Source organism: Etheostoma cragini, chromosome 15 (assembly GCF_013103735.1).
Source record: "Etheostoma cragini isolate CJK2018 chromosome 15, CSU_Ecrag_1.0, whole genome shotgun sequence".
Classification (NCBI taxonomy): Eukaryota; Metazoa; Chordata; class Actinopteri; order Perciformes; family Percidae; genus Etheostoma; species Etheostoma cragini.
The window spans coordinates 22,536,068-22,560,536 of record NC_048421.1 but is presented as its reverse complement, the minus strand read 5'-3'; the positions used below and the strand labels follow the sequence as shown (position 1 = coordinate 22,560,536).

The window sequence follows — 24,469 nt, the reverse complement described above, 5'->3', positions numbered from 1 at the left end:
TCTTTAACAAGGCCGTAAAGGTAGGCTGACCCTTTATTTTTAAATGCATTATCACATAATAAACTGAATTCAAAAATGCAGCATGCTAACTAGTATTTCAAAGTATCTTTAAGGACAAGTACAGTGAATTAGTTTGTTTTCTTTCATAAACTGAAGATGGAAAAAAAGGTCAACTTCCAAAAACACCTACAATCCCCATAATGCAACTTGATAATGTCATCAATCAATAATATTATTTTTTTAACCCTCATGTTGTCCATGGGTCAAATTTGACCCGGTGTAAGTTTTTTTTAATCATAAAAAAAATAGGCTTTCAAAATAAGTGCTGAAAATGTCAAATAAGAAATATCAAAAAACTGAAAAAAAAAAAACTGAAAAAAGCACCCATAACATTGAAATAGTGACAAAAAAAGTTGGAGAAAGCATTTTTTTTCCCCATGGTTGACAGGAAGACAACACAAGGGTTAAATGGTTTGCATCAGGGGTTTTCTGTTAATCTGTAGGTTAGTTGTTAGGCTCTCCCTGTTGTTTTTGTCGTTTCTCCTCTCTGTCCTGTGTGTCTGGCCGTGTCTGACCTACATTCTGCTCTCCACACACTCATCACACCTGCTGCTCATCACACCTGCGGTCCATTTCCTCTGATTGCCGCTTCATGATTTTAGCATTAATATGTGTCCCCCCCCCCCCCCCCCCCCCCCCCCCCCCCCCCCCCCCCCCCCCCCCCAGCCTGCCTATGGTCCCCCAGCGGCTAGAAATGGCGATCGGTGTAACCCGAGCCCTGGGTATCCTGCTCTGCCTTTGAGAAAAAGAAAGCTCAGATGGGCCGTGAACAACCACACGCGTGATGTCAGTTAATCTGGCTGATTGGACCTCTTCCCAGGACTGTGTGGGTGTGATTGATTGAGATCTTCACGAGTCTCTTGGCAGCTTTGTTGCACCTGTTAGGACACGACAGATGACAGCTTTATTATTGGTAGAATAGACTTGTGCCCTAATAAATTCCCATTAAAGCTCTGGCTGACCTTTAACCTGAGCAACGACCCAATCAGCCAGAATAAGTTAAATCACTTGTGTCTGTGTTATTAAACCAGTTCTTCCTCTTCACTAGTTTGTTGTGAAAGCTTCTGTGGTTACATATTGGCCTCATCCCGAGTGAATTATGTTGTAATTCTGCCCTGTTTTTACATTTTATAAATACATACCTGCCTGATCCAGTTTTTTCCCCTTCTTTGTGACTCAGATCTGCCATGCACACCTTCTCCGTCCAGTCACATCCAGCCTTGCCTGTTGTCTCTCTGTGGATCATGTGGCCCGGCACTCCTTTTCTGTAGAAAGGCTCATCTTACCGCAGCAGCCGCAGGTACAAATCCAGCCTGTGGCTGTTTGCTATATGTCGTTTTCGGGTGGCAGTTGCTAATTCTGTTGAGACTTGGCTTAGGAACCGGTTCAGGTCCCCTTACTCTGACATCTCTTCATTAACAAATGTATAAGCCCTGGGCATGTGTGTGTATTTCAGGTCTGTGTGTAAATAACAAGGAGTGAAAAACTGTAATTTCCCCTCAATAAATAACGTAGCCTGAGTCTATTTTTTATTTTTTTTAATCTTTTCTGCCTGGATGCCCTGGAAACTCTCACTTGGGAGTGAGTGGACCCTGCTGCTGCCCCCTTTAGCATTACAACAGTCTTCCAGTTTCTTGTGTCCGTCACTGTGGGTCCAGGTAAAACTACTGCTAGAGTATAACAGTAGTCTTCAATCCCACACTGAGATAAGCCTGATGACACCATGAAACACCATGGGTACATCTCACGTCCCTTATTTTTTTTTATATCTCCTTGGTCCTGGGCTGAACCGGAAGGCCGTCTCATAGCTCTTAATTCTGCCTCGAGGACCAGGAAAGTGTGCAGCTGAGAAGGGTTGATAACACTACCCATACAGCTGCCGTGCCTTCTCGGTGGGAGGGATTAAGACGCGAGGAAGGGAGGTGGGTGGAGGAGTCGAGGAGTCAATTTAAGCAACATGAGATGCAGCCCTGGTTGTGGTAAGACAATGGAGAAACTCTAGGTGACATCAGGTCTTCCTAAGTCACGGGTCCAGGGACGGAAGATTAATTCGGCCATACAACACCAAACCTTCCCTGTGTTCAGTGATGAATAGCATATAGGTGTCTCTAGAGGTTGAGGGAGTCTAGTAGCTGTTGAATGTTGTGTTCAAGGACCTTGTCCTTTTAAAGGTCGGTGGAAACAGGGTAAAGGGCCTAGCCTATTCCCCAGAGAGATAGACTGACCTTGCAAAACAAGATTTGGGTTTGCATCGTTGTTTGCGGTGCCCACGTTATGGTGCCAGCAAACCCAAACTTGATAACATCTGCAGGAGATATATGCCCCCCCCCCCCCCCCCCCCCCCCCCCCCCCCCCCCCCCCCCCCCCCCCCCCCCGCCACTCTTCACATACCCAGAGTTGTGCTGCTCCTGAGTTCTTCCGTAACTGTCAGCATATAGTGGTGGAAGAAGTACTCAAGGAAAAGCACTAATAATACTCTGTTACAAGTAAAAGTCCTGCACTGAAAATGTTACTTAAGTAAAAGTATCATCAGGAAAATGTACTTAAGAGTATTAAAAGTAAAGGTACTTAAAGGAGAAAACCCCTCACATTTCACAAACTGGAAACAATCCATACAGTTATGTTTTATTATTTCAGCTGGACTAAAAGTTGGGTCCTTAATAATGAAACATTGTATTTTATGAACTGTGTTTTATGTGCATAAATCTGCATTCGTAAAGTAACTAAAGTTGTCAGATAAATGTAGTGGAGTACAATATTTGTCTCTGAAATGTAGCAGAGTAGAAGTAGAAAGTGGTATGAAAATAAAAACTCAAGGTGGGGGGGGGGGGGGGTTATCTGAGAACAATGAGCTGCAAGATGTAAAGCTTAGATTAGTGCAGCTTTAAGTATTAAGAGACTCAGACGTGTCTTCCTGTATCACAGTCAGCTGTTGATTGCTTACCTGTCCCACGAAGGCGTCCTCCACTTTGACCAAATGCTGGGTTTCAGACACAGAATACTAAGCCCCGCAATATCACTATCTTACTCTATCCACACTGCGTCCTTGTTTTTCTACAGTTATGTGCATATGAATTAGGCGTATCAGTATAAACAACAAAAATCAAAGAATATTGTAGAATTCGGAAGAAGCAGAAATGAGAAATAACTTTTCATATATTGCTTTGTATCCTTCCTCTCCTTTGGTTTGAGAGTTCTCAGAGTGGATCTCTTCACATCCTGCAGGGAGGAGAAGCATGACCTGTTGTCTAACCGTCCTGCAGTAGGTGCTCATGTTGCCTCATAGCACCCCCCAGTGGTGGTCTGTAAGGAAGTATTAGTATTTTCCCACTGACAACGAATGGGAGTCTTCAGTTGTGAAACAGAAAATGTCTTCATATAGTCCAAACATCCCCCTGGGTGCTCTGTGTCATCTGGAAAATCTTTTTCATTAACTATGGAGAGCACTTCATACTTGATCACATCACACATTTGAGTTTTAGCACCCAGTTTTTTGATTTGGATAGTTGTTCATGTTTACTAAAATGTTTGTGTTAATGTGTCTTTTAAAAGCATGATTGTTTTAGGTTTATGAGTTTTTCTTTAACATTAATATGAGTTCCCCAGAACGCCTATGGTCCCCCAGTGGCTACAAACTGAGATCACTATTTTTTTTAGCATAGGATTGAAAGCTAAAAAAAAAAAGCTACAGACTCAGAAAGGGCACATACTAAGGAAAGCTCATTGTGGGACTGGCTCTAGTGGTTGGAATTCTGCACCAAGGCTGAATGTTGGGGGAGACTTCAGATACAGGAATAGGGGACCACTAAGGTCTATATAAAAGAGACTTCAGATACAGTACTAGGGTACCACTAAGGTCTATATAAAAGAGACTTCAGATACAGTACTAGGGTACCACTAAGGTCTATATCAAAAGCATCCAAAGAGCACCATGTCAAGGGACATTTAAGCCCTGTTTGCATGGGACTTTATTACAAGGGGACCATATGTAATTTAGAAATGGTCCCCTCTTGTTTAGCTTTTGTGCGGTGCATTCATACAGGAAAAGTGACATCTGTATTTTACTCATTTAATGACATTGTCATGCATTCAATGTTGAGGATGACCTCCGCCATTATTACAGGTCCCCCGGTAATACTAGTCTTGTGCGAAAAAGTGCTTTAGTGTGTGACGTAACACTTTAAAGCGACATTCAATTATTTATCTGGTCACTAGGGGAACATCTTTATAACATATATCTCTGACATAATATATAATCAAATCACGAAGTTGTTATGCCGCCTACGTACACATTGTTAGCACTGATGTAGACTTGTGATTTTATGTGTAGTGAGCTTCAGGTATTTAACAGTTTCCAGAGAACAGCCTGATCCCCAATCACTGAGTTGTGGGGCCTAAAGATGATGTGTGTACACCGTAGGTCCAAACAATGTCATTATGATTTCTGGTATGGACATTTTAGGTCTCAGGAGGATGGTTTTCCTAACAATTTAAACACAAGAAAATATGCAAACCCTCCCCAAATCTCTCAATTTCTCAGCTTTTAATTTCAGCCAGCTCACTCAATAAAAAAACAACAACATATACAAGTACTTATTAATTTATTTACACTTTTAAAATACACAAATACAGTGGCATTACAAATGAGGAGCAAAAGTCTTAAGGTGGGAGTGGAAAGAGAAGATTTCCCATGAATCCACAGTAAGAATGCATTGCGGGACATGAGCGACCATATCCACTGCAGTTAAAAGCAACATTGGACAGGAGGTGAAACAAATAAAGAACTGAGAGAAGCAGACATGACAGACTGAAAAAAAACTAGTATCCCTTAAAGTGTACTTGCATCTATCATAGCCATCATCAGTGTGCCAAACAATATCAATCCATCACTTTTTTTGTTTTTGTTTTGCAAGCCCCCAGGTGAGGTATATTATATATCTATATATGTTTTTTAAACTAATAGAGTGAGGCATTCCCAGTCCCTCCATACACCTCCGTTATTATCCGGAACCATACAGCGGCTCATGTGGACATGGTCGACAGTAAGCACATTCTATACACAACATAACAAACATGTACAAATTACCACTACAACCCTTTCTCCCTCAAGCTACAGAAAAACAGCCTACAATACTTTGCAACCAGTCTACCACATTGAGGATTTCCTACTTCCAAATCTGCAGGATTCATTGGTCGGATCGGCCGACCGCTCAGATGGAAGGACGCAGGTCACTGGGGCTCGTAGCTCCAGTAGAGCTGAGACCTTTTAAGACAACACTCGCTCTCCAAAACCTCCTCGCTTTCCATTTAGCCGATGTTAAGGCACACCGGTCCATTTTCTACCTGGATTCTCACAGCTCTCGACAGACCTCCTCATGGGGATGTCCCGAGTTGGTCAGAAAGATCAGCTGATCAAGGTTTAATTGAAGTGTACTTATTACATTAAGCCTTTAGGCTCTTGTGTCTCTTATTGTGCTCCATTTACGCCACCTGTTTTTATTTTTTATTTCACTATACATCAAAAGTCAGAGGCATAGAATCAGGAACACTTGGCATCCTGTTTTGTGCTCCCATAAAGTTGTGGGACTTGAATACTAAATTAGAAAAAAAAAAAAAAAAGGTCAAAAGGAAGGCAAAAGATAAGATATATGCCCCCGCCCCCGCATTGTGTGGATCAATCCCCAAAAGCCCTCGATCTTACATTTCCCATGATGCAACTCAAGTCTGCTCAACCGATGACAATCTACACCCGTTTTCACAGGCTGAGCAGTTCTCTTTGTGACAAAAAACTGATCTTGATGTGTAAACTTGGTGGAGTGTGCCTTTAATGTTGTCATATGTCAAGGACAGACTGGCTCCAGTAGAGTTGACATAGTTTGGTTGTACACTGTGTTACCATGTCGCAAAATCTGCTGTATTGGCACATAGTCAATGTCAGATGATTTTAAATGAGGCTAGAAGACCAAACACACTAAAGAGCCGTTTGTTTTGCTCACCAGGATGCATTTTTCCAAAATAATGACTGCAAAATAACCACTATTATGCCTCCGTTGTGGAGTTGTTATGCCGTCTTGGACGTGGCTATACCAGCTCCTTGTTTGCTCTGTGCTGGTTGGCTGAAACTGTCGAGTAGAATGTTGTAGCATTCCATTGGAAAAATGACATTAGTGGGAGGCAGACCGTGAGCGTTTGACGAGGTCTAGGTAGGAAATGGCCAGAGGGTTAAGTGGTCCAGAGTGAGGTCAGGATGTTAAACCCCTAAAAGTAAAGACGCCTCAACATGTTTATCCCCACCCCTTTGAGCTTGTATAACCCTAAGACAGAAGCACACAAACACACACAAAACCACATCACTATTTATCGGCTTAAAAACAACATCTCATCCATTCATTGTGGACAGATCGATTCATTCACAGCTTTCCAAGGCAGCACACTCGTCACAACCTGAAGGCATGACAGAAAATATGCCGTGTGTTTTTTGGATTAACTACAACATCCTGGTTGCAATGCACCCAAGGAGGACCCAGAAGAAAAAAAAAAAAAAAATAGAACATTCAAATACCTTTTGTCCTATTCTTAAAAACAAGGGGGTTATCCTACCTTTACATTTAAACCTTGAACAAAAAAAAATAAAATGTTGACTTGTGGGGTTTAAGGAGTCAGTGGCCTTTAACACTGCTATGATGGATCACGTCTTCTTGCTTTCAAAATCAAAAATGTCCCACACACTATTTAACAGCTTACAGAATCATTCTCCAGCCCTTTTGAAGTCTGATCAGTGGAGCTGGTGTCAGAGAAGGTGTAATGCTAAAGAACAAAATTAAGTAAAAACCAAAGTTTAAAAAGAAAGTGTATCCATGGCTTGATCAACTGTAAGAGAGGGGGTTCCACATCTTCCATTGGAGAAGAAGGGAAGCCGTGGCTGCTACCAAACTGTACTCCACCCGCCTAGCTCTCACGCCCCCGACACACACAAACACACACACACTGCTGGTTGTGCATCTTTTCCTCAGTCAAGTGAACAAGAGCGCAGCAAAACTCCGGTGCATTAGTTGGTAGTCTTCTGTCATTTCAGAGTCCTGTGTGTGTATTATTTAGGTGTGTGTGTGTGTGTGTGTGTGTACGCTGCAGGTGGAGCACGTTGAGGCCTACATGGTGCACGGATGGATGGGAGGGTTTCACCGGGGAGCTGCGGACTGAAGGCCACTGGGTGTGACCCGGGACAGGGCCTGCAGGAGACAGACGGAAACAAAGTCATTAGTGATGATGTCATCATCCATGCCAAATACAAACGTATGTTTTTGAGGAGTGATCCACGGGCTGGATTGTGAAACGCTGCCCTAAACGTGGGACTTGACGTTGAGAGTCAGTTACTAGGCCTGCACGATTAATTGTTAGAATAAAATCACCCTGTTAACAACTTCATTTTTTAAACAAATTGTTAATTTGTTTTGTCATGGTTCACCCGTGCAATAAACATTACACTTTGTGAGAAAAATAAATAAATCGAGGCAGAGAATCGTGATATCAATCCTAAGCTAAAAAAAGCTTAAAAGAATAAATTCCCCGCGAATCATGCAGGCCTACTTTTAATGTGCTGTTCGAAAGAGTAAAGTACGTTAAAAACATCCCCAAATGTTTTCAGAAACAAAAAGGAAAAAAAGTTTGCGCCAGCTGATGGCTGGTTTCTTTGTTTTGGCTAGGCTTGGTCACAAACTCATTTAACAGCTGAACAGTGGCTAAAATATTTCGGAAAACATTTGAGGAAACTTGCAAAAGACAATAGGAGCATAAAAAAACACATTTTTGTCACCGATTATCTGCCAGAAGTGCTACAGTCAGAATATACTAACAATTTTGAGAAAATATGACAAAAAGTTATTTTTCATACAAGTCACATTCTGAACCCTTAACATGCGCAGTGGATATGACACACGCCTTTGACGTGGGTGATCCGGGCTTGATTCCCACTGTGACACATCAACCAATGTGTCCCTGAGCAACACCACTTAGGGGACACTAAACCCATAGTTGCTCCAGATGTGTGCAACCTCTGATATATAAAGCAATTGTGGTTGTTGCATTGGATAAAAGAGTCAGCTTAATGAGATGTATTGACATTTAATCTTATGATGACAATGACAAACATTCCACCCACTTTTAAAGGAAAAAAGACAGAAAATTAAACCTGGACGTCCTAAAACTTCCTAATCTCAACCGTTACAAAACAAACTGTTACAAAACCATTGCCGTTTGGCTGCTTCATGTCAGCAAACGTAAAACGAAAAAAAGGGGAACAAACTACATTTGGAACAAGTGAAAAGGGAAGTCTGCACATGCTGATACAGTGTGCTCTCTTGTGATGTATAGTTCCTTTTTTGGTGACTACTTGTTAAAACAATTAAGTATGAATTACATATTGCATAATATTTACTGGCATGCAGTGCAAAGTCCTCCCTTTGTTCTCTTTACTTTCCACTAAGTGGGATTTGTTTTTCTGCTCTACTGTGCAGTTTGGCACGTCAGACCTGTTGTGGATTCGGTGCCTAACAACTAAGCTGTGCGTGTCTTACCTGTGACGACATGCGGGATGTGTCCTGGCGTCCCGTCAGGTCTGAGGAGGAGATGTTGACAGGTGCCCCACGATGAAGACGCATGCTCACCTTCCTCTCCTTCTCCAGACCTGGAAGACAAAAAAGTCAAGACGTTTCCAATGGGTGGATGGGAGAGAACCGGCTGTAGTCGTCTAGATTACAACACATGGGCTGGATTATAACTGGTCAGTGAGTTGATTTCAGCCTTCCCCTTTTTCCTTTTCCTGTTAAAAGTACAGGTATTTTTTGAGGAACTATTGGGCACATGACATCTACAACACGTCTGCAATTAGGACGGACCCACCGCGGTGATGTTTTTGGTGGAGCGGTTCGTGTAATAGTTGACTCTAAAGAAAGCGAAGGTTTTGACAATAAACTCCATCAACACAACAGTATGAGGCGTTAACCTGGACGAGCCCAATAACCTCTGAATAGTTCTACTTGTTGTTAAATTTCAGTGTGCGTGGCAGCCTACGGTGGGTGCATTGTGTCGGCAGGATCATTTAAAATGCAACTACATTTTTGGTACAACCCTATTTCTGACACCGTGGTGACAATGTTGCCATGGTGGGCCGCCACTGAAAAATCACCATGGAGGAAACACTGGTGCGTGCTGACCTGTGTGTGAGGCAGGGTTGAGGGGTGAGGGGGCGGCGACTTCCGGAGCCGCCCTGGCTCTTCCAGAGGCCGAGGCCATGCCCCTGGCTGCGGGGTTCCTGCTGTGCCTCAGTCTCTCCTCACGCTCCCGACGCTCCCTCTCTGCGTCCTCCACGGCCCTGTTGGCACCCTGGCACACGACACACACACACACACACACACGGTTTGGCTCTCAATATCCAGTAGCCGTTGCCTTTTTAACCTGAATAGTCTCTTTCTGGTTTTCCTATCTGAGTAGGTACAAACACTGATAAACATTCCAGTCAGAGTATTATTCCTCATGTCGGATGACATTATGGAAAGGATCACTACGGTGTTGTTTAACAGTAAGATCCTTTTTGTTTACAGACCCGAAATCTCCATCGCCGAACCCGCCAGAAGAGTATTTTTATCATCCTGAAAACACACTTCATTCAAAGTCAACAGGAACCAAAGAAAACTACCAAAGGTCATCTTGGTTCTCCACTGTTTCAACAATCACTACTCTGGTTTGGTGGAAATAACCCCTAAACTCACCCATTTCCATGTGAAAATATGCTGGCTCTATACACGCTAAAAATATCATTTATTTAAATGGAGTCTGGTGGATAGCGACTTCAGAGCAGTTTCTGGGTTAACAAAAAGGATCTTACTCTTTGACAAAAAGGTCCATCTCTTTAGGGATCCTTTCCATAATGACACTTAGAATAATAATCTGCGCTTGTCAGAGGCAAAAACAGAACTTTTAGTGGATGAAACTGATAATGCATATTTATCTTTACAATCTTTAGGATTACACTGCAGCCAAGTTCACGGCTGCCGGGTACAGTGTTCTCGCTCCATCCTTGACCAAAGTTTAAAAAAAATTGTTAACGTTAGTCACTAAAGACACCAATGCAGGGTAAAATAGGGTTGAAAACTACCAAAATTAATCTTCATGTCAATGTATGGCATTGACCTGTAAAAGTGTTCTCTTCGGTACTAATGAAATGAAACACAGACCTTTAAATAAAAAGCAGTCACTATCTTTAAGACTGAATATAAATTAACCTGGGCTAAATGATAGTATTCAACCAATTACTGTGACAATACATTTTCTGAATGGCAAGCATCATTCAAGGTGATAAAGAATGAACTGAATCCCCCCCAATGTGATAATACAACTTACAAATTTGAGCATGTTCCAGTCAAAGACGTAGTCGTAGGAGAAGCCCTGTCTGTGGAAGAGGTTCCTGAAGAGCTGGCGGAGGTACGAGTAGTCAGGCTTGTCGTCGAAGCGCAGTGAGCGGCAGAAGTTCAGGTAGGTGGCAAACTCGGCTGTGGGGGAGGAAACAGAGCGGAACATGTGAGGGTTTGGTTATGTTCAACGATAATACATGATTCTTAACATCCTTCATCCGGGAGGGAGCAGCTCAACGTACATGGGTAGCCTTTGCAGAGGACCTCGATTGGCGTGGACATTTTCTTCTCACTGATGCGTTCGTACTTCTGCCTTTTGGTGGCGGCTTTGAGGCCTTGCCAGGGCAGAGAACCCAGGTTGAAGTACATGAGGACGTAGCCCAGTGACTCCAGGTCGTCCCGCCTGGACTGTTCTGTAGACAGAGAGGACAAAGTCAAATCAGCAGCCTGGACGGGTCTACCCAATCATGGCAGACGTCAATACTTTTGAGGACGCGTGTCTTACCGATGCCCAGATGTGTGTTTATGGAGGCGTAGCGGGCGGTGCCGGTCAAGTTCTTGTTCTCGCGGTAGGGGATGTGCTGGTGCGTGCGGGCGTCGCGGTACTTCTTGGCCAGGCCGAAGTCGATGATGTAGACCAGGTTGCCCTTCTTGCCCAGCCCCATCAGGAAGTTGTCTGGCTTCACATCTCTGTGGATGAAGTTCTTGGAGTGGATGTACTCAATGCGGCTGATCTAGACGGGAGAAGATCTGGCGTCAGCCTTAAAGACCTCATATAATGCTAATTTTCAGGTTCACGATTGTATTTAAAAGGTTTACGTAGTTTAATTGTCTACCCTGTGGTTATTTGTCTATCGAGTGAGGCATCTCACTAATGTTCCATCTTTGTTTTTTTTGAAGGTTATTTTTGGGGCATTTTCCCGTTTTTAGATAGTGACACTGGATAGACAGGAAAGGTGGGAGAGAGATGGGGGGTGACACAAACCTGGGCCGTTGCTAAGGACTGTGTACATGGGGCGCACGCTCGTACTGGGTGAGCTAGAGGTCACCCCTATACCATCTTTGTTGGGAGCCGCACATGCGGAGTACCTACAGTGTTTTCACAGACTAATTTGTGGCGGTGCGCCACACAATCACCACACATTGCGTTTTGTTAATAAGAGAGCATGCAAGGTATTTCTCTCCTCTGGCAGCGGAGCAGCCCCTCCCCTCCCCTCCCCGTGTGCTTAGGCAGTTAGAAAGGGGAGAAGGGACAGGTTGTGAGCAAGTGTAAGTAGGAGAGAGAGCTGGACGCGACAGGAGAAAGACAGCTGAGCTGTCCAAAGCCAGCCACTTTGAGAACTCTCTATTGATCGTTTTCCCCTCCCTTTGTATTATTTCTTGTTTTACTTCAAAGATAAGCTACCTAAGTCATAATTATAGGTACAAATAATTTCCTGTATTGAGTTTGTGAGTGTTTGGCTGAAGATTTCTATTTCTTTCCATCTACCTTGTTGACAAAATCACTAAGCTTTATGCAAACAACCACATAATGACGTAACTAATATGCAAATGAGTATATGGCATCGTATATAGACACACTAAAGTAAAAGAGAAAAGCATAACATGAGCACTCCAACCATGCAAACATGCTAGGGCTGCACAACATATCTTTTATCTATCATCGCAATATCAACTTAAGCAATAAACACATCGCAAAAGGCTGCAACGTATCGCAATAGACACTCATATTTTCCTCATATCGTGCAGCCCCGCAACACGCCGTTTTCACAATAACGACAAAAAAACGACACAGTCCCTATAGCTGTTAGCTCTCAGTTCTTCTTTTCTCTCACCATCTGGTCAGCCAGCAGCAGGACCGTCTTGAGGCTGAACTTTCGAGAGCAGAAGTTGAACAGATCCTCCAGACTGGGCCCCAGCAGCTCCATCACCATCACGTTGTAGTCCCCCTCGGCCCCGCACCACTTTATCGTCGGAATACCCACTGGAGGAAAGCAGGGAGCAGGAAACAGGTGGGAAGGGGAATATACTTAGTGGTTATTTATTTAGTACTGCAAGGCAAACGGTTTCAAAAGTTAGAAAAAGACATTAAGAAACTAAAGAAACTAAAATCATATGCCAAGGAGCACTAAAGCGGTTATGTTTAAATGAGACCAACAGCCTTCTTACATAACGGAGGATGTTTAATATGTGCATCACTCAGTTGTAATTCTTTGTTTGATCAAGTCTATGGTTGTTTAAGGCTTTAAATCACAAACTGTTATTGAGCATGCACACACTGCCCATGCCCCCCAAACATCACAAATCTTGACCAAATACATTGATGTGGATATTGCGACAATTTTGCATGGTTGGCTATTGGTGCTTTAACAAAATAGTTTCACGATGAAATTTTAGATAAAGAATCATCAACATTGTGGATATACTGACTAAGTGGGTAAAGGTAAATAATAGTACAGCAAGCAGGTCTGGTAAGTCCAGAAAAAGTTCACTTTACTGTAATGCTGCCTGTAAAAAAAGAAAGAAAAAAAAAAAGACTAAACTTATACCATATTAAGATATCCAAAATTTAAGGTGACATCTGTTCTCAAATAGCGATATACTGCCCGGCCCTACACCACACACACAGCAGCAGTGTAAAGGCACTGGCCAGCTGGTTTTGTAGTAGCTGCTAATTGGCTGACGTTGCCAAGGCGAAGAGGCCATCTGGCATTTCCTTCTACAGGCAGACAGCAATAAAATGTTGGAGCTCAGCAACTAGCGCATACAAGCTATTTATATACGTACAAACAAATATACCCCCCACAGTCTGGGGCAGCCACCAGGCCCCAACACTTCCTACCATGCTGGAACCAAAATACAAATGCCTGCGTGTGCACAGTTGTGCTTTGAGAGACCAACCGTCTCAAGTAAGTCAAGTACGCCGTTTGCTCTGAAGGCAGGAAACACTATTAAGACCTGAATTCATCAGCCAGCGAAGGAGAACTAGTGTGTGAACTTGGTTGAAGCACACGTCTGGGGTCTCAGTAGCCAAGTGTGCAGTATGAGTCCACCTATTAGCGTTATTAAAAAAAACATATTTAAAAAATGTGATTAGGGATTAAAAAAAAGTATTCAAAAATTCACTACTTTGGGTCTAATGCAGCCTCTCTCCATCTGAAGCATGGATGCATCATGAGAAATGGATAGTGTTCGAGGCAGAGCCTTGTTCGTGCCTATGAGGGTTGCTCAGCGGCACGTGAAACCATCACGATTTAAAAAAAATGATGGTTCAATAAAATAAAAAAATGTATTAACTGATTTACAGACCTCTCTATGGGGAAAACTCATTTTGGGCCAGAGTGCATCACGTGACGGAAGATGCAGTACAGAACAGATCTAAAAATGGTAAGGTCTAACTTTTAACACGCATGCACGCATAGATTTTCAAGTGCTTGTAAATATCGATGCAGAGTACTTGACAGAGTGGCAGGATGTGTGTATACGTGGCGAGTATAAAGTACCTCCACCCTGCATCATCTTGTAGATTTTGCTCTCGATGTGGAGCTGGGGGTGTTTGGTCTTCACACATTCCAACTTGATGGCTACCTCCTCTCCGACGGAGATATCGGTACCTGGAGAGACAGAGAGAGATGAGTTACAAAAACGTAAAACAGACATTCACTACGGAATTACTTCATCTAATGAGGCGGTATTTGATCTGCAGCACGTAGTGCGGTCAAGTCTTGTATTGCTGTCAGATCAAAGTCCAGTGAAGCTAATTTGGCATTAATCTTATAATTTCTGCCTTGTCCACAGCCTTTACATAGCTCACATTTGCTGCTAGACACAGAACAAATATCTAAAATCCCTTGTGTAGCTGGTGATTAAAGTGAAGAAGACCTGCTTGGCTACATACTGTATCAGCGGTTAACACAGCACAGCCAGCACACACGGAAGAGAATGCAACAGTGTGCAGTGTGTTCTTTGCTCTTCTTTCATGTATCTACTTGCAGCTGGACACCAGGTTTCATAATCTCATTTCACACAGACATAAACACACACGTTCCGGGCACGTGATTGGCAAAGGTCCAAAAAGTATGAAAACAAACGGAGCCTCTGCATTCACCCAAGCACAAAAAAAAACAACCACGACCTGATCATATCCCCACGGTTGATGACAATCTTGCTTTTTGTTTGTATAACTGGTGAAAGTAATTGGTGAAGTAATTCTACCGCTTTAACCACACTTCACATCACCAAAAGGAGATCAGGATTTTCTGCAGGGGGTGCGGCGGTTTGGGAGTGTCACTGAAATTTGTGTGACATCCTGTTGTCTCCAAATGTAGCACAAGTAGACTTTAAATTTCCCAGTTAGTCTTTCCCGTCACATCGGGATGGGCTCTACTATCAAAACAATCCGATTGGCTGGAGATGTATAGCTCGCGGAGAACAGCGTTTGATTGGGAAAAAAAGCCCATTGCTCCGCCAGGTTGTGTATTTTAACACCATCACAAACAAGAATTAATAGTTTGAGGTGGGGCTTTGGTGGTAGAGCTGTCATTGACCAGTCAGTAGTTCAATCCCTGGTCCTGGGGTGTGTGCAGTGTTTCCCACACATGGGACCAGGCAGAAAAAAACTCCAAATTACATTTTTCCCCAATCGATAATGTATTTTTTTCTAGCACACAGACATGCGGGCTCCCACCCATCCCCCTCATGAAGTTGCGCTCCGCGTGCATGACACGGCGTTAACGCTGCACTTCAGGCTATCTGTACTAGTAGGCCTAGTATGCTGCTGATGGTCGTGCTGTAGTAAACCGTAGAAACAGCCATGGCCACAAACGTCATTCACTGAGTCTGGTTGCTCAAGCTCTCCTCAGCAGCACGTCTTGCTACATTTCTTTAAAAAAAAAAAAAAATAACACATCCCTGATGGTCTTGTTTGGGCAGCAGTTCAACAGTGTACGCTAAGAGCAGCACCAATGGAGCATCATTGATTTGTTCTTATGTCATCTGGGCCGGCTGAGCAGCACTCCCCAGAGCGGGGCACACCATTAGGGCCATGACTCACTTCAAAGCTGTTGCGTTGTATAATTTATACAGAACTGTTAAAATAATACTGAAAGTCTGCGCGTTTGTACAGCATGTAACGGTTTGCTGCAGACTCAGCAACCAAATAGAAACGCCACTGGCCAACTCCATAATAGTCTGGGCAGTGACTTTACTAAACTTTACTAAAAATCATTTCACCTTCATAGTATAGGAGAGGAAATGTGGATTCTCCACAGAAGCGGGACAAGTTGGGGCATACACCCTTTGACCGCATGGTAAAGAATTGATTACTCATTTGCACTAAAGTTGTTAAATAAGGGTCATGAAGATGATAAATGGGGAAAAAAGGTAAAATATAATGTTACAGCAGCAAAATATCAGTCACACAGCACAGCACAGAATATAAATTAAATAGATTACAATATACATACATACAATTAACTGTACATGAAATAGGATAAAATACAAGACCATATATTTATTTTATATTATGGGGGCTAACAGGACATTTGTGAAAGGCCTCTCTTTTCAGTTTGTCCACTTTCTTTTTGTATTTAATGTAGAAAAATGTGTAATGTTGCATTTTGTTACTCATGGACCCAACTCCAACCTTAAAAGCCCTTTTTTGGTTTATTATTGTCCTTCTGAAAATATTTCTTAAATTTGTTGTATTAATGAAATGGTGGATGTAGTAATTCATGAAAAAATACAAATTACAATATTTTTAAACAATAAAAAAAAGAGACAATACGCTCTTCTATAGTTAAGATGATTGATAGATTACTTTATAAATGCAGATAATGGTTACTTGCAGCCATAAAATTGTTGCGAGAGATTTATAATCATAATTATTACACTTATGGGGCTTCACACCCACCTCGTCTGGTCTGTACTTTATGACTTTTTAGTTTGATCCAAACCAATACAACATGTGTGAAAACTTCCCTGACCAAGGTCCAGACCATGGTCGTACAAAAAGAAGTGCTCTCAGTCTGGATCAAGGAGAACCATGGTCCGGCTATTATTTTTGCTTTAGACTTTCGGACCAATAACAGGAAGCTGTGGTCAGCTGTTATGTTGTAAGAGCAGGCGAGCTGATAGACGTGACAGTGGATGAGTCCCAATCGGAGCAGAAGAGAAGTTAGCAGTTAAGCCGTTGAGTGGTAGGAAATGTACTATGCGGGTTTCACTTTGCCTCTACGTAAATGCGGCAGCTCCTCAAGACCCAAGTAAAGTTCATGTGTCAAAACAAGCCACAGCAGAACGGGAAGAGCAGGCGTCGGATGGAAAATAACAATTTAGACCCTAGAGGGAGGACAGGAAGCCCGTCTACAAACCAATCAAAATAAAAGTATCGGGATAGGCAGATCACGTAGGTGATGACGACAGGACATAAGTATTGCGTGAAGGCCTTTGGGCACTTCCATAATTGCAGTGTGAAACCAAAGCTAACCGGATCACATGTACACACATGGAGCATAAACATAGGTTTGGACTTACAGGTGTGAAAAAGCCCCTAAAACTAACTTGGTGCTCCACTGATTGACGGGTAAACACTACTCTATTTCAGTTTCAGCACAACACAAAGACACTCAACTGACTTGTTGTTCTAGTTGTGTGCATGGCCAAATCAATCGAATCATTCACAGTGGAAAGGCTCTTTACAGTCCGAGCAGCACATTTCAGTTTGTCGTCTGCTTTATTGCGTCACAGGAATGTGTTTTGTCCAGACAGATTTTTCTGGGGAAATGCTCCTCCCCCCTGATCTTAGAGGGGAAGTTGTGTGTGCGTGTGTGTGTGTTCGTGTGTGTTCTTGGTATGAAAAGTGTGTACATATGTGGTGTGTGCGTGTGTTTTTATCCTGAGCAATGCTGCTGGCAAAACACGTTGGGGCACATCCCCCTACACAACTTCAATACAGCAACAGAGGTAAATTACTGAGACACATTTACACCAAGTCAATTCACTGCTAAAGAATACTAACGTTTCATTGCTGATAATTACACGCCATCACTCAGGCATTCTTGTATGAGCATGTCAAAGATCACTGTCGAGACTTGAACACAGAAGCCTAGCTCGGATAAAACTCCCTCGGAAATCCATAGCAAACGACAAAGGAAACTCGTTGAGAAGGATGATGCGGTGTCAACAATCTCCCCCCCCCTCCCCAGCACACGTCTCGCACACAAATCAACATTTAGGAACTGCCGTTCAGCACAAGGCCACAGCAAACCCGGCCCATTACTGTATAATGTGTTAAACATTCCTGAGACGTCACCAGCTCTGGACTTACTCGCTGCATGGGGAGATGGACTGGATGGGGCAAAAAAAAAAAAAAAGGGGGGAAAAATGGATTTTTCAACGCAAAAAAGGTTCCTTAGTTAAAAAATAAATAAAAGGCTAGTCGCCGGCAATGACGTCAGCATAACCACCATAAAACGCCATCACTTCTTTACACAATCAAACCACGAAGCTTCAGAGGAAGACGAGCAGGAAAGCAGTGAGTCACCCTTAGGTCAGAGTACTCGTCAGAGAGGTAATTAACTAAAAGTGCTGTGCTGCCAAACTTTTTATTTATTGTTTTATTTAAGGGGCTCAGGTGGGGTCAAGTGTTGCTTAAGGTGCCACCGAGTAGGGCTGAACAATATGGGAATAAATAATCCAATTGCCAATATTGCGATTGAGTATGCAATTTTTTTTTTTTTAAATCCTAGTTTTCCATATTATTCACTATACACAAACAATAGATCCTTCTATGGCATGGACCACATGACAATGGATCAAGATGTTGGTGTCGGCCACACCCATTAACCGGTAGCTAATAGGTGGATGAGAAGTAGGCCTGCACGATTAATCAAAATCTTGATTCACTATTTCCTATTTTGAATAACTTTTTTTAATGATTTTTTTGCATTTACTTTTAGGAGCCTACTGCATCAAACGCTACTACTTAAATCTGTGAGTTGTAAACAGACTTTATAAAATAAGTTTTAAATGCAATGCTCTCCCTCCGCTTCATTGAGGCCTCTGTGTTTAGATGCTTGTGGGGATGCCCAGTGTGGTATAGGTGCCAAAAAATAAATAAAATAGAATAGAAATTTTGGCAATTTGAAATTTCACCGGGTTTTTTTTCAACGTGATATAAAGCCACACTTATGTGCACGCTGCTATGGAAACCAAAAGTTGCGCATTTAATTATTTGGAGGCGTCTGATGTAGGCATAACCGGCCTTAACCTTTGACACCCCAAATACAGTCAACATATAAACTGCTCTCTCACGTTGGCCAGGCCTAAGTGTTATGATGAAATGAGATTAACTGATGCATGGATAACATATCTTTATTTAGCTATTGAATATTGAAAGTCTTGTAAACATGTAATATAATCATGGCTTTACTTAAATAAATAAAAAAGCTTGTGCAAGTTGTTTTCCCCCCCCCCCCCCATCTACTCTCACTCCTATTACTCATGGGACCTTCTGGTTGGGTAGATTGTGCAGCAACCATGACGTCGGTCTGAATTTGATTAATAAAGACTTTTTTGCAGATGACCGGGCAGAGGGTCCAGGAAGTGATGGCTGTTGGGCAGTAAATAGTTTAGCATATCTTCCCGTTACACCACAATCTGGCAACAGATAAATTGAGAGATCATGTGTCAACCAGTGTGCTTTAGAGCTGGATTTTGTTGCCTTACCTTTGACAGAGCTAGCCTAGCTGCCATGCTTTGCTAGGACAAACTTGTCATTTACAAACTATCCTACCGTGGCCCGGTTAGCTCAGTTGGTAGAGCTGGCCAACATACAGTATAGAGGTTCAGCAGAAGGTTCAGAGTTTTCTCACATCTAACGGTTCTATCCATTAATAGGCGGGAAATGCTCTTAAGGGGGGAAAAAATTGAATATTTGAATACGTACACATTCACACCCCATCAGAGCACAAAGAGTACTTTGTACTAGGCTTGGTTATAACAGCTGACCTCATCTCCTCCTCCCGCCAATAAACAGCCTCACACACAAATGCAAGCAGAGTGCCAGCACATAGCCGGGCCCGGCACACTAGGCTGCATTATACAGCGTCAGCATTATTAAAGCTTTTACACACTGTATCGTATGCGAGCCTTGCTGTGAAATAGAACACCAAATATCAGAGGAACATTGAGATAAGGCTTGTGTGCAGTCAGAGCAATATGAAGGATGATTTACACTAATATTGTTTGACTAACAACAAGTAACCAGCTACAGATGTTGGTGGACATTTGGCTGAATATCGATCTTATGGTGCAGAAATGAAATTATATTTACTGTTTTGTGAATTTCCCAAAATGCCAGTGAGCCAATAAGGCAGAAAAAACATTGCCATGGGCGAAGCTGAGATCTCACATAAAGATTGAATACAGAGCCGAAGTCACGCCCTTCGACTTCTGGTCCATGGGGCCTTAATTCAGGAAAAACTGAACAGAGTTAACAAGGAGAGGCAAGTTAATTTTGGTTCCCGTGTGAACTGTGCCATGGATTACAGATATGATGTTCATCAATTTAAAAGATACCTTTTCAACCCAAGACAGTCTCAGTATCTTGTTAGCTGTTCTATAAGACTGTGAAAATACGTAATTAGAAAGACTACACACTTCAATGTCTCATGGATGACGTCTCGCTGAAGCCAAGATGTCTCTGTGCATCGTACCGGGGGTGGAACGTTCCTCAAATGAGCGGAGGATCTTGCCTGTTCTTTAGCTTATCCGCTGAAAATACTTCACTGGATAAAACTCATCTGGGGCCTGTTGCACGAAAGTAGAATGAAGATATTCAGGATGAGTGAAAAAAGCGCAGCTTGACTTAGTGTGATCGGCTCATCGCGGCTTAATCGGTTGCACGTTCGCCGAGCCAGGATCAACAGGTGAAGCCATGTCATGCCAGGTGGAGATAGCTGGGATAAGTGCACATTCACAGCTTATCCAGTATCCGGTATCCATCACAGATTTACTGATGCAGAAATGAGAAGACTCATAATATATGTTTCATCCAATGAGCAGCAGCTTTTAGTGGAAAGTAACGAGGAGGTGAAGAATTTAATATGCATAAAAAGGGAAATACAGCTGTTATCAGGCGGAGAGAAAAAGCCAAACAGACAATAGCGGACCTGAATGAATGCGTAAGGATGTAAAAATATCTACTTAGCCCACTAGTCACTCCACATTTTATTTACAAAGTTGTAGGCTACAGTGTTTTAATTGCTTTAAATATGCTAGTTTCATGTTTCTGTTTTTACGTGATAATGTGCTAGTTTCACAGTACAGTGTCTTTGAGTAGCCTACCATGTAACGCAGAATATAAATACATGTATTATTATTTAGCCTACTTTGCCTTAAAAGTGAGCAGAGGGAATTAATGTTGCTTAGGAAATGGACCCTTATGACTCTAGGCTTAATTTCCAACCCTTACAACGTGAGAACATGTTTTACAACCATATGCGCAAGTCTTTATAAGCTCTGTCTAATTCTAAATATCTTTGTACAATTAATGTTCATACAGAACAATCAGAACGGGACAAAAACTGGAAGAAGTGACTTCAATACATGCTGAGCACATATGTAAAACAATATGTTTTTTTTTTTTATTCTTTTGACAAGTGACAGCACCAAAATAAAAAGATTGAGAAGCATTGTGGTGTTGGTCCAAAGATGTGAGACTTATTGAGAACGTTATGAAACCAATGTAAGCTAAAATAAAAAACACAAAATGTCCTTTATTAGAGAAGGACATGCAACAAAGAAAATGAAATCATGAATGTATTGGTCTCTGACCAGTCCTCCACTATTATCATCTGGTAATATTGCTGCATTGTCCCGCTTAATCTCCATAGCGCGTCCTGTATAAACCTGAAGCTGAGACCACGGACGCCGCGCTGCTCATCTCTGCTTTTCCACAGAGAGTGGACACTGACACAACACACAGGTCTGCTGGCTGGCAGGCAGCGGCCACCGGGCAGCCTCTAAACACTACCGTCCCACCGGGAAAAGTCTTTACTCTCCCAATTGCCAGTCCGCATCTGGGTGGCACTGCAACAATTTCTAACCATCTAAACAACTGCGAAAGTAGGGGTTTAAATCCAACTCGTGACAACAAGTTACACCTAGGTGTCCTATCAAATAAAAAGGCCGAAAAGCCCAAAAAATAATAATTAAAAAAAAAAATTGCATCTCTCCGTTCACATTTTTCCCAAATTAAGGTCCCATGAGGTTCTGCAGGGGCGGGACTTCAGGTCTCTGTACACAACAATGTGTGTGCAAAGGCTTTACAGAACAAAATGTTACCTGACCAAACGAACACTTCCTCTGATCTTCTAAACGGGAACTTAAGGATGACCAAAGTACCAGCTTAGTTTTAATAAACCAAATTACCGTACTTCCTCAAATAAAGACAGGTAGTCAAGTAAAAGCCGGAACCCTGATAGTGGCCGGGGGGGTGGTCAACAGACAAATAAAGGCCGGACTCAAATTAAGGCCAGGGGGGGAAAAAAATAGTGTGGATAATCTCCAAAGTGACTTTCATATAATGTGCGTTTGAGTTTTCCGTAATGTATATTTCTACCAATTTAAATTAACAGATTCTACAATTTGGAAGAAACCGGAGGATGAGCCGAAGAGATTAGCCGACGGGAGCAGAGCAGGAAAAGCATTAGCCTGGAGCTAGAAACAAAGCTAGCTAGCCACAGTCTGTAACGTTAATCAGATACTGGTGTAACTACTGTATGCTCTTATTGTAATCTACCAGCAGTACTGTAGTACTAGTGTATTACAAATACATACTCTGTACATTTGGGGTTCAAACTGACACAGTGGTGGTGTTTGATTATTTCCGACCCAAATACTGTTTATTTAAAACAATTATACTTATCAAACAGATGGAATTATAAAAAAAGAGCTGCTTTTAATAAATGCCTGCTTCAAATAAAAGCCAGCTACCTTCTACGGTTCAGGTAAATAAAAGACCCCGGCTTGTATTTGAGGAATTACGGTACGTACCATAACAAGGTGAGGGATGATATGTTTAACTCTTTTACCATAAATCAGGTATGTCTTGCATTTACCTTTTCAAATGCAGCCTGTAAAATTTGAGCTTTTTTAGATGTATTTTTCCAGCTGTTCAAGGCAGCCGTTTGATCATTAATGAATAATGTCTCCTCTCTATTGTTGTTTAGATGACAAAGTCTTAAGGTTAGAAATGTGATTAGTTGTTTTCAAAGACTGTTGCCAAGAGCTGTTGACCTCCAATGTGGCCACCAGATGATGCATTACAATAAAAAGGTGATGGAATTCAGGTGTCTATTGGTGCATATTCTAATTTTATTTGAATGTTTTCCCCACTTTTGTCACATTAAATGCTCAGAGCTCATTGATGATGCACTTCCCACTTTGACCATTAACTTCACACCAATTCTGGGTTGATACGACGATAAAAAAATAATCGATCAAACATTTTTTACATCGTTTCCTACCACGATGTCGGAAAAACCGGCAACCAAACCGCATCGACGCAGCATCATTTGGACAACGCATTAGGTTCTGCTCTTTGTACGTTATGTTTGTTGTGCACTAAAGTTCTTAATAAAACGAGAAAATACTTTTAATACAAATACATAATCAGATGATTGACATCTTAGACTGGGCAATGGCATTAAAAGTAAGGGAGGTGTAATTTTCTGAACTTAGACTGTTCTCACAGTTCTTTTATTTGACTTTATCCATTTAGTCATTATTATTATTATTGACATTGATGATTATTTATTCATCATGTCATTGGTAAAATATTTAGTGAAAGAGCCAATTGTCGACCCTAACAAATATCGTCGCAATATCGACATCGAGGTAATGATCAAGAATATCGTGATGAAATACTCCTGTTTGAGAAGCACGGGTGTGAGGTTAGATAGCCTAATCTGATGCACTTCTTATTAGGAACAGAGGAAGAAGTTGTTTATATAGGTATCAGTAGGAAGTTTACATGGAATTTACCCACTAAAGCCTCAGGCCCGCTCAGCTGTTGTGTACCCGGACTACTCAAAGTAACCTTAAATATTAGCTAACGTTAGCTTCCTGGGAGATAAAGGGTTTAACTAATGATACACATCAGCCGTCGGTTTCCATTCTTCATTTTGAATTTAATTTCACACCATGACAGGCACAGGGCTCCCCAAGTCGAGCCCATTTAACAAATACATCGTTAAATATGAATTATCGCAACGTAGCCGACTTATTATCACTGCTAACAGTTTGCTAGCAGCTTTGCTAGACAGAGTGCTAGCTTAGTAGCTAGCTAATGTTGCTACCCTAAACACCAAACAGCTGACTGACTATAAGCCGTGAAAGGCTGCCAGCTGAAGTGTCGAAAGCTTCACGTAACCGGGTCGAGTTTGCTGGAAACAAAGAATACAACAAAGCATATGTGTTAAGACAAGAACTTACCCAGGTAGATGTCACCAAATGATCCACTGCCTATCTTCCTGCCCAGTCTATATCGGTTACCCACTCTTAACTCCATGGTTTTAAGAGATCTGTCTTCGGCTAGCAAGCGCGCTCGCTAGCTTCAAAATATCCCAAAAAAATGTTTAGGTTTAAACGCCAAGCCTGTTCAAAACACAAAACACGTTAAAACCTCCTGGAACGATGAATTGTATATTCTTGTTACGTTATGTTGTCTCCGGATGAAGTCAGCTCTTACTATCTTTCGCCACTTGTTTTAAAACGCTACCAACCTCATATTGTGCTAATACGCAGCTTGTTAAAAAGGTTGCAGTTCGTACTTTATGCTCCCACTGTTTTTTATATGGATACTTGTTAATTCTTCGCGGATGAAGATGGATTTTGAGGAGGTTCGTTAAATTCCTTCCCTGTTGCTGCCTCCGCTCTGTCAGTAATCTGCTAGAGGTGTCTGACTGACATCACTTCCCTGCTGCGGGTGAGGAGGG

The 24,469-nt window shown here is 42.1% G+C and overlaps 2 protein-coding genes and 1 long non-coding RNA gene across 4 annotated transcripts in view; 1 reads left to right on the top strand and 2 right to left on the bottom strand.

Annotated features, from left to right (window-relative positions):
• si:ch211-234h8.7 (uncharacterized protein LOC561627 homolog) overlaps window positions 1-847 on the bottom strand; it is a 10,810-nt gene extending 9,963 nt beyond the window's left edge. The window contains exon 1 of the mRNA XM_034893260.1: window positions 838-847. The gene's annotated coding sequence lies outside the window, so the exon portion shown is untranslated. The remainder of the gene's footprint in view (window positions 1-837) is intronic.
• The window catches only part of LOC117957494, a 12,231-nt gene extending 4,926 nt beyond the window's left edge, over window positions 1-7,305 (top strand). For both annotated transcript variants that reach the window (XR_004659524.1, XR_004659523.1), the window contains one exon: window positions 7,159-7,305. This is a non-coding gene — a long non-coding RNA (uncharacterized LOC117957494). The remainder of the gene's footprint in view (window positions 1-7,158) is intronic.
• csnk1da (casein kinase 1, delta a) lies at window positions 4,645-24,469 on the bottom strand. The gene is made up of 9 exons (XM_034893268.1): window positions 23,967-24,469; window positions 13,973-14,083; window positions 12,305-12,453; window positions 10,975-11,203; window positions 10,712-10,882; window positions 10,459-10,607; window positions 9,273-9,441; window positions 8,634-8,743; window positions 4,645-7,289 (listed from the first exon to the last, which is right to left on the bottom strand). The coding sequence occupies exons 1-9, from the start codon at window positions 24,040-24,042 to the stop codon at window positions 7,239-7,241; spliced, it is 1,215 nt and encodes a 404-aa protein (XP_034749159.1). The 5' UTR covers window positions 24,043-24,469; the 3' UTR covers window positions 4,645-7,238.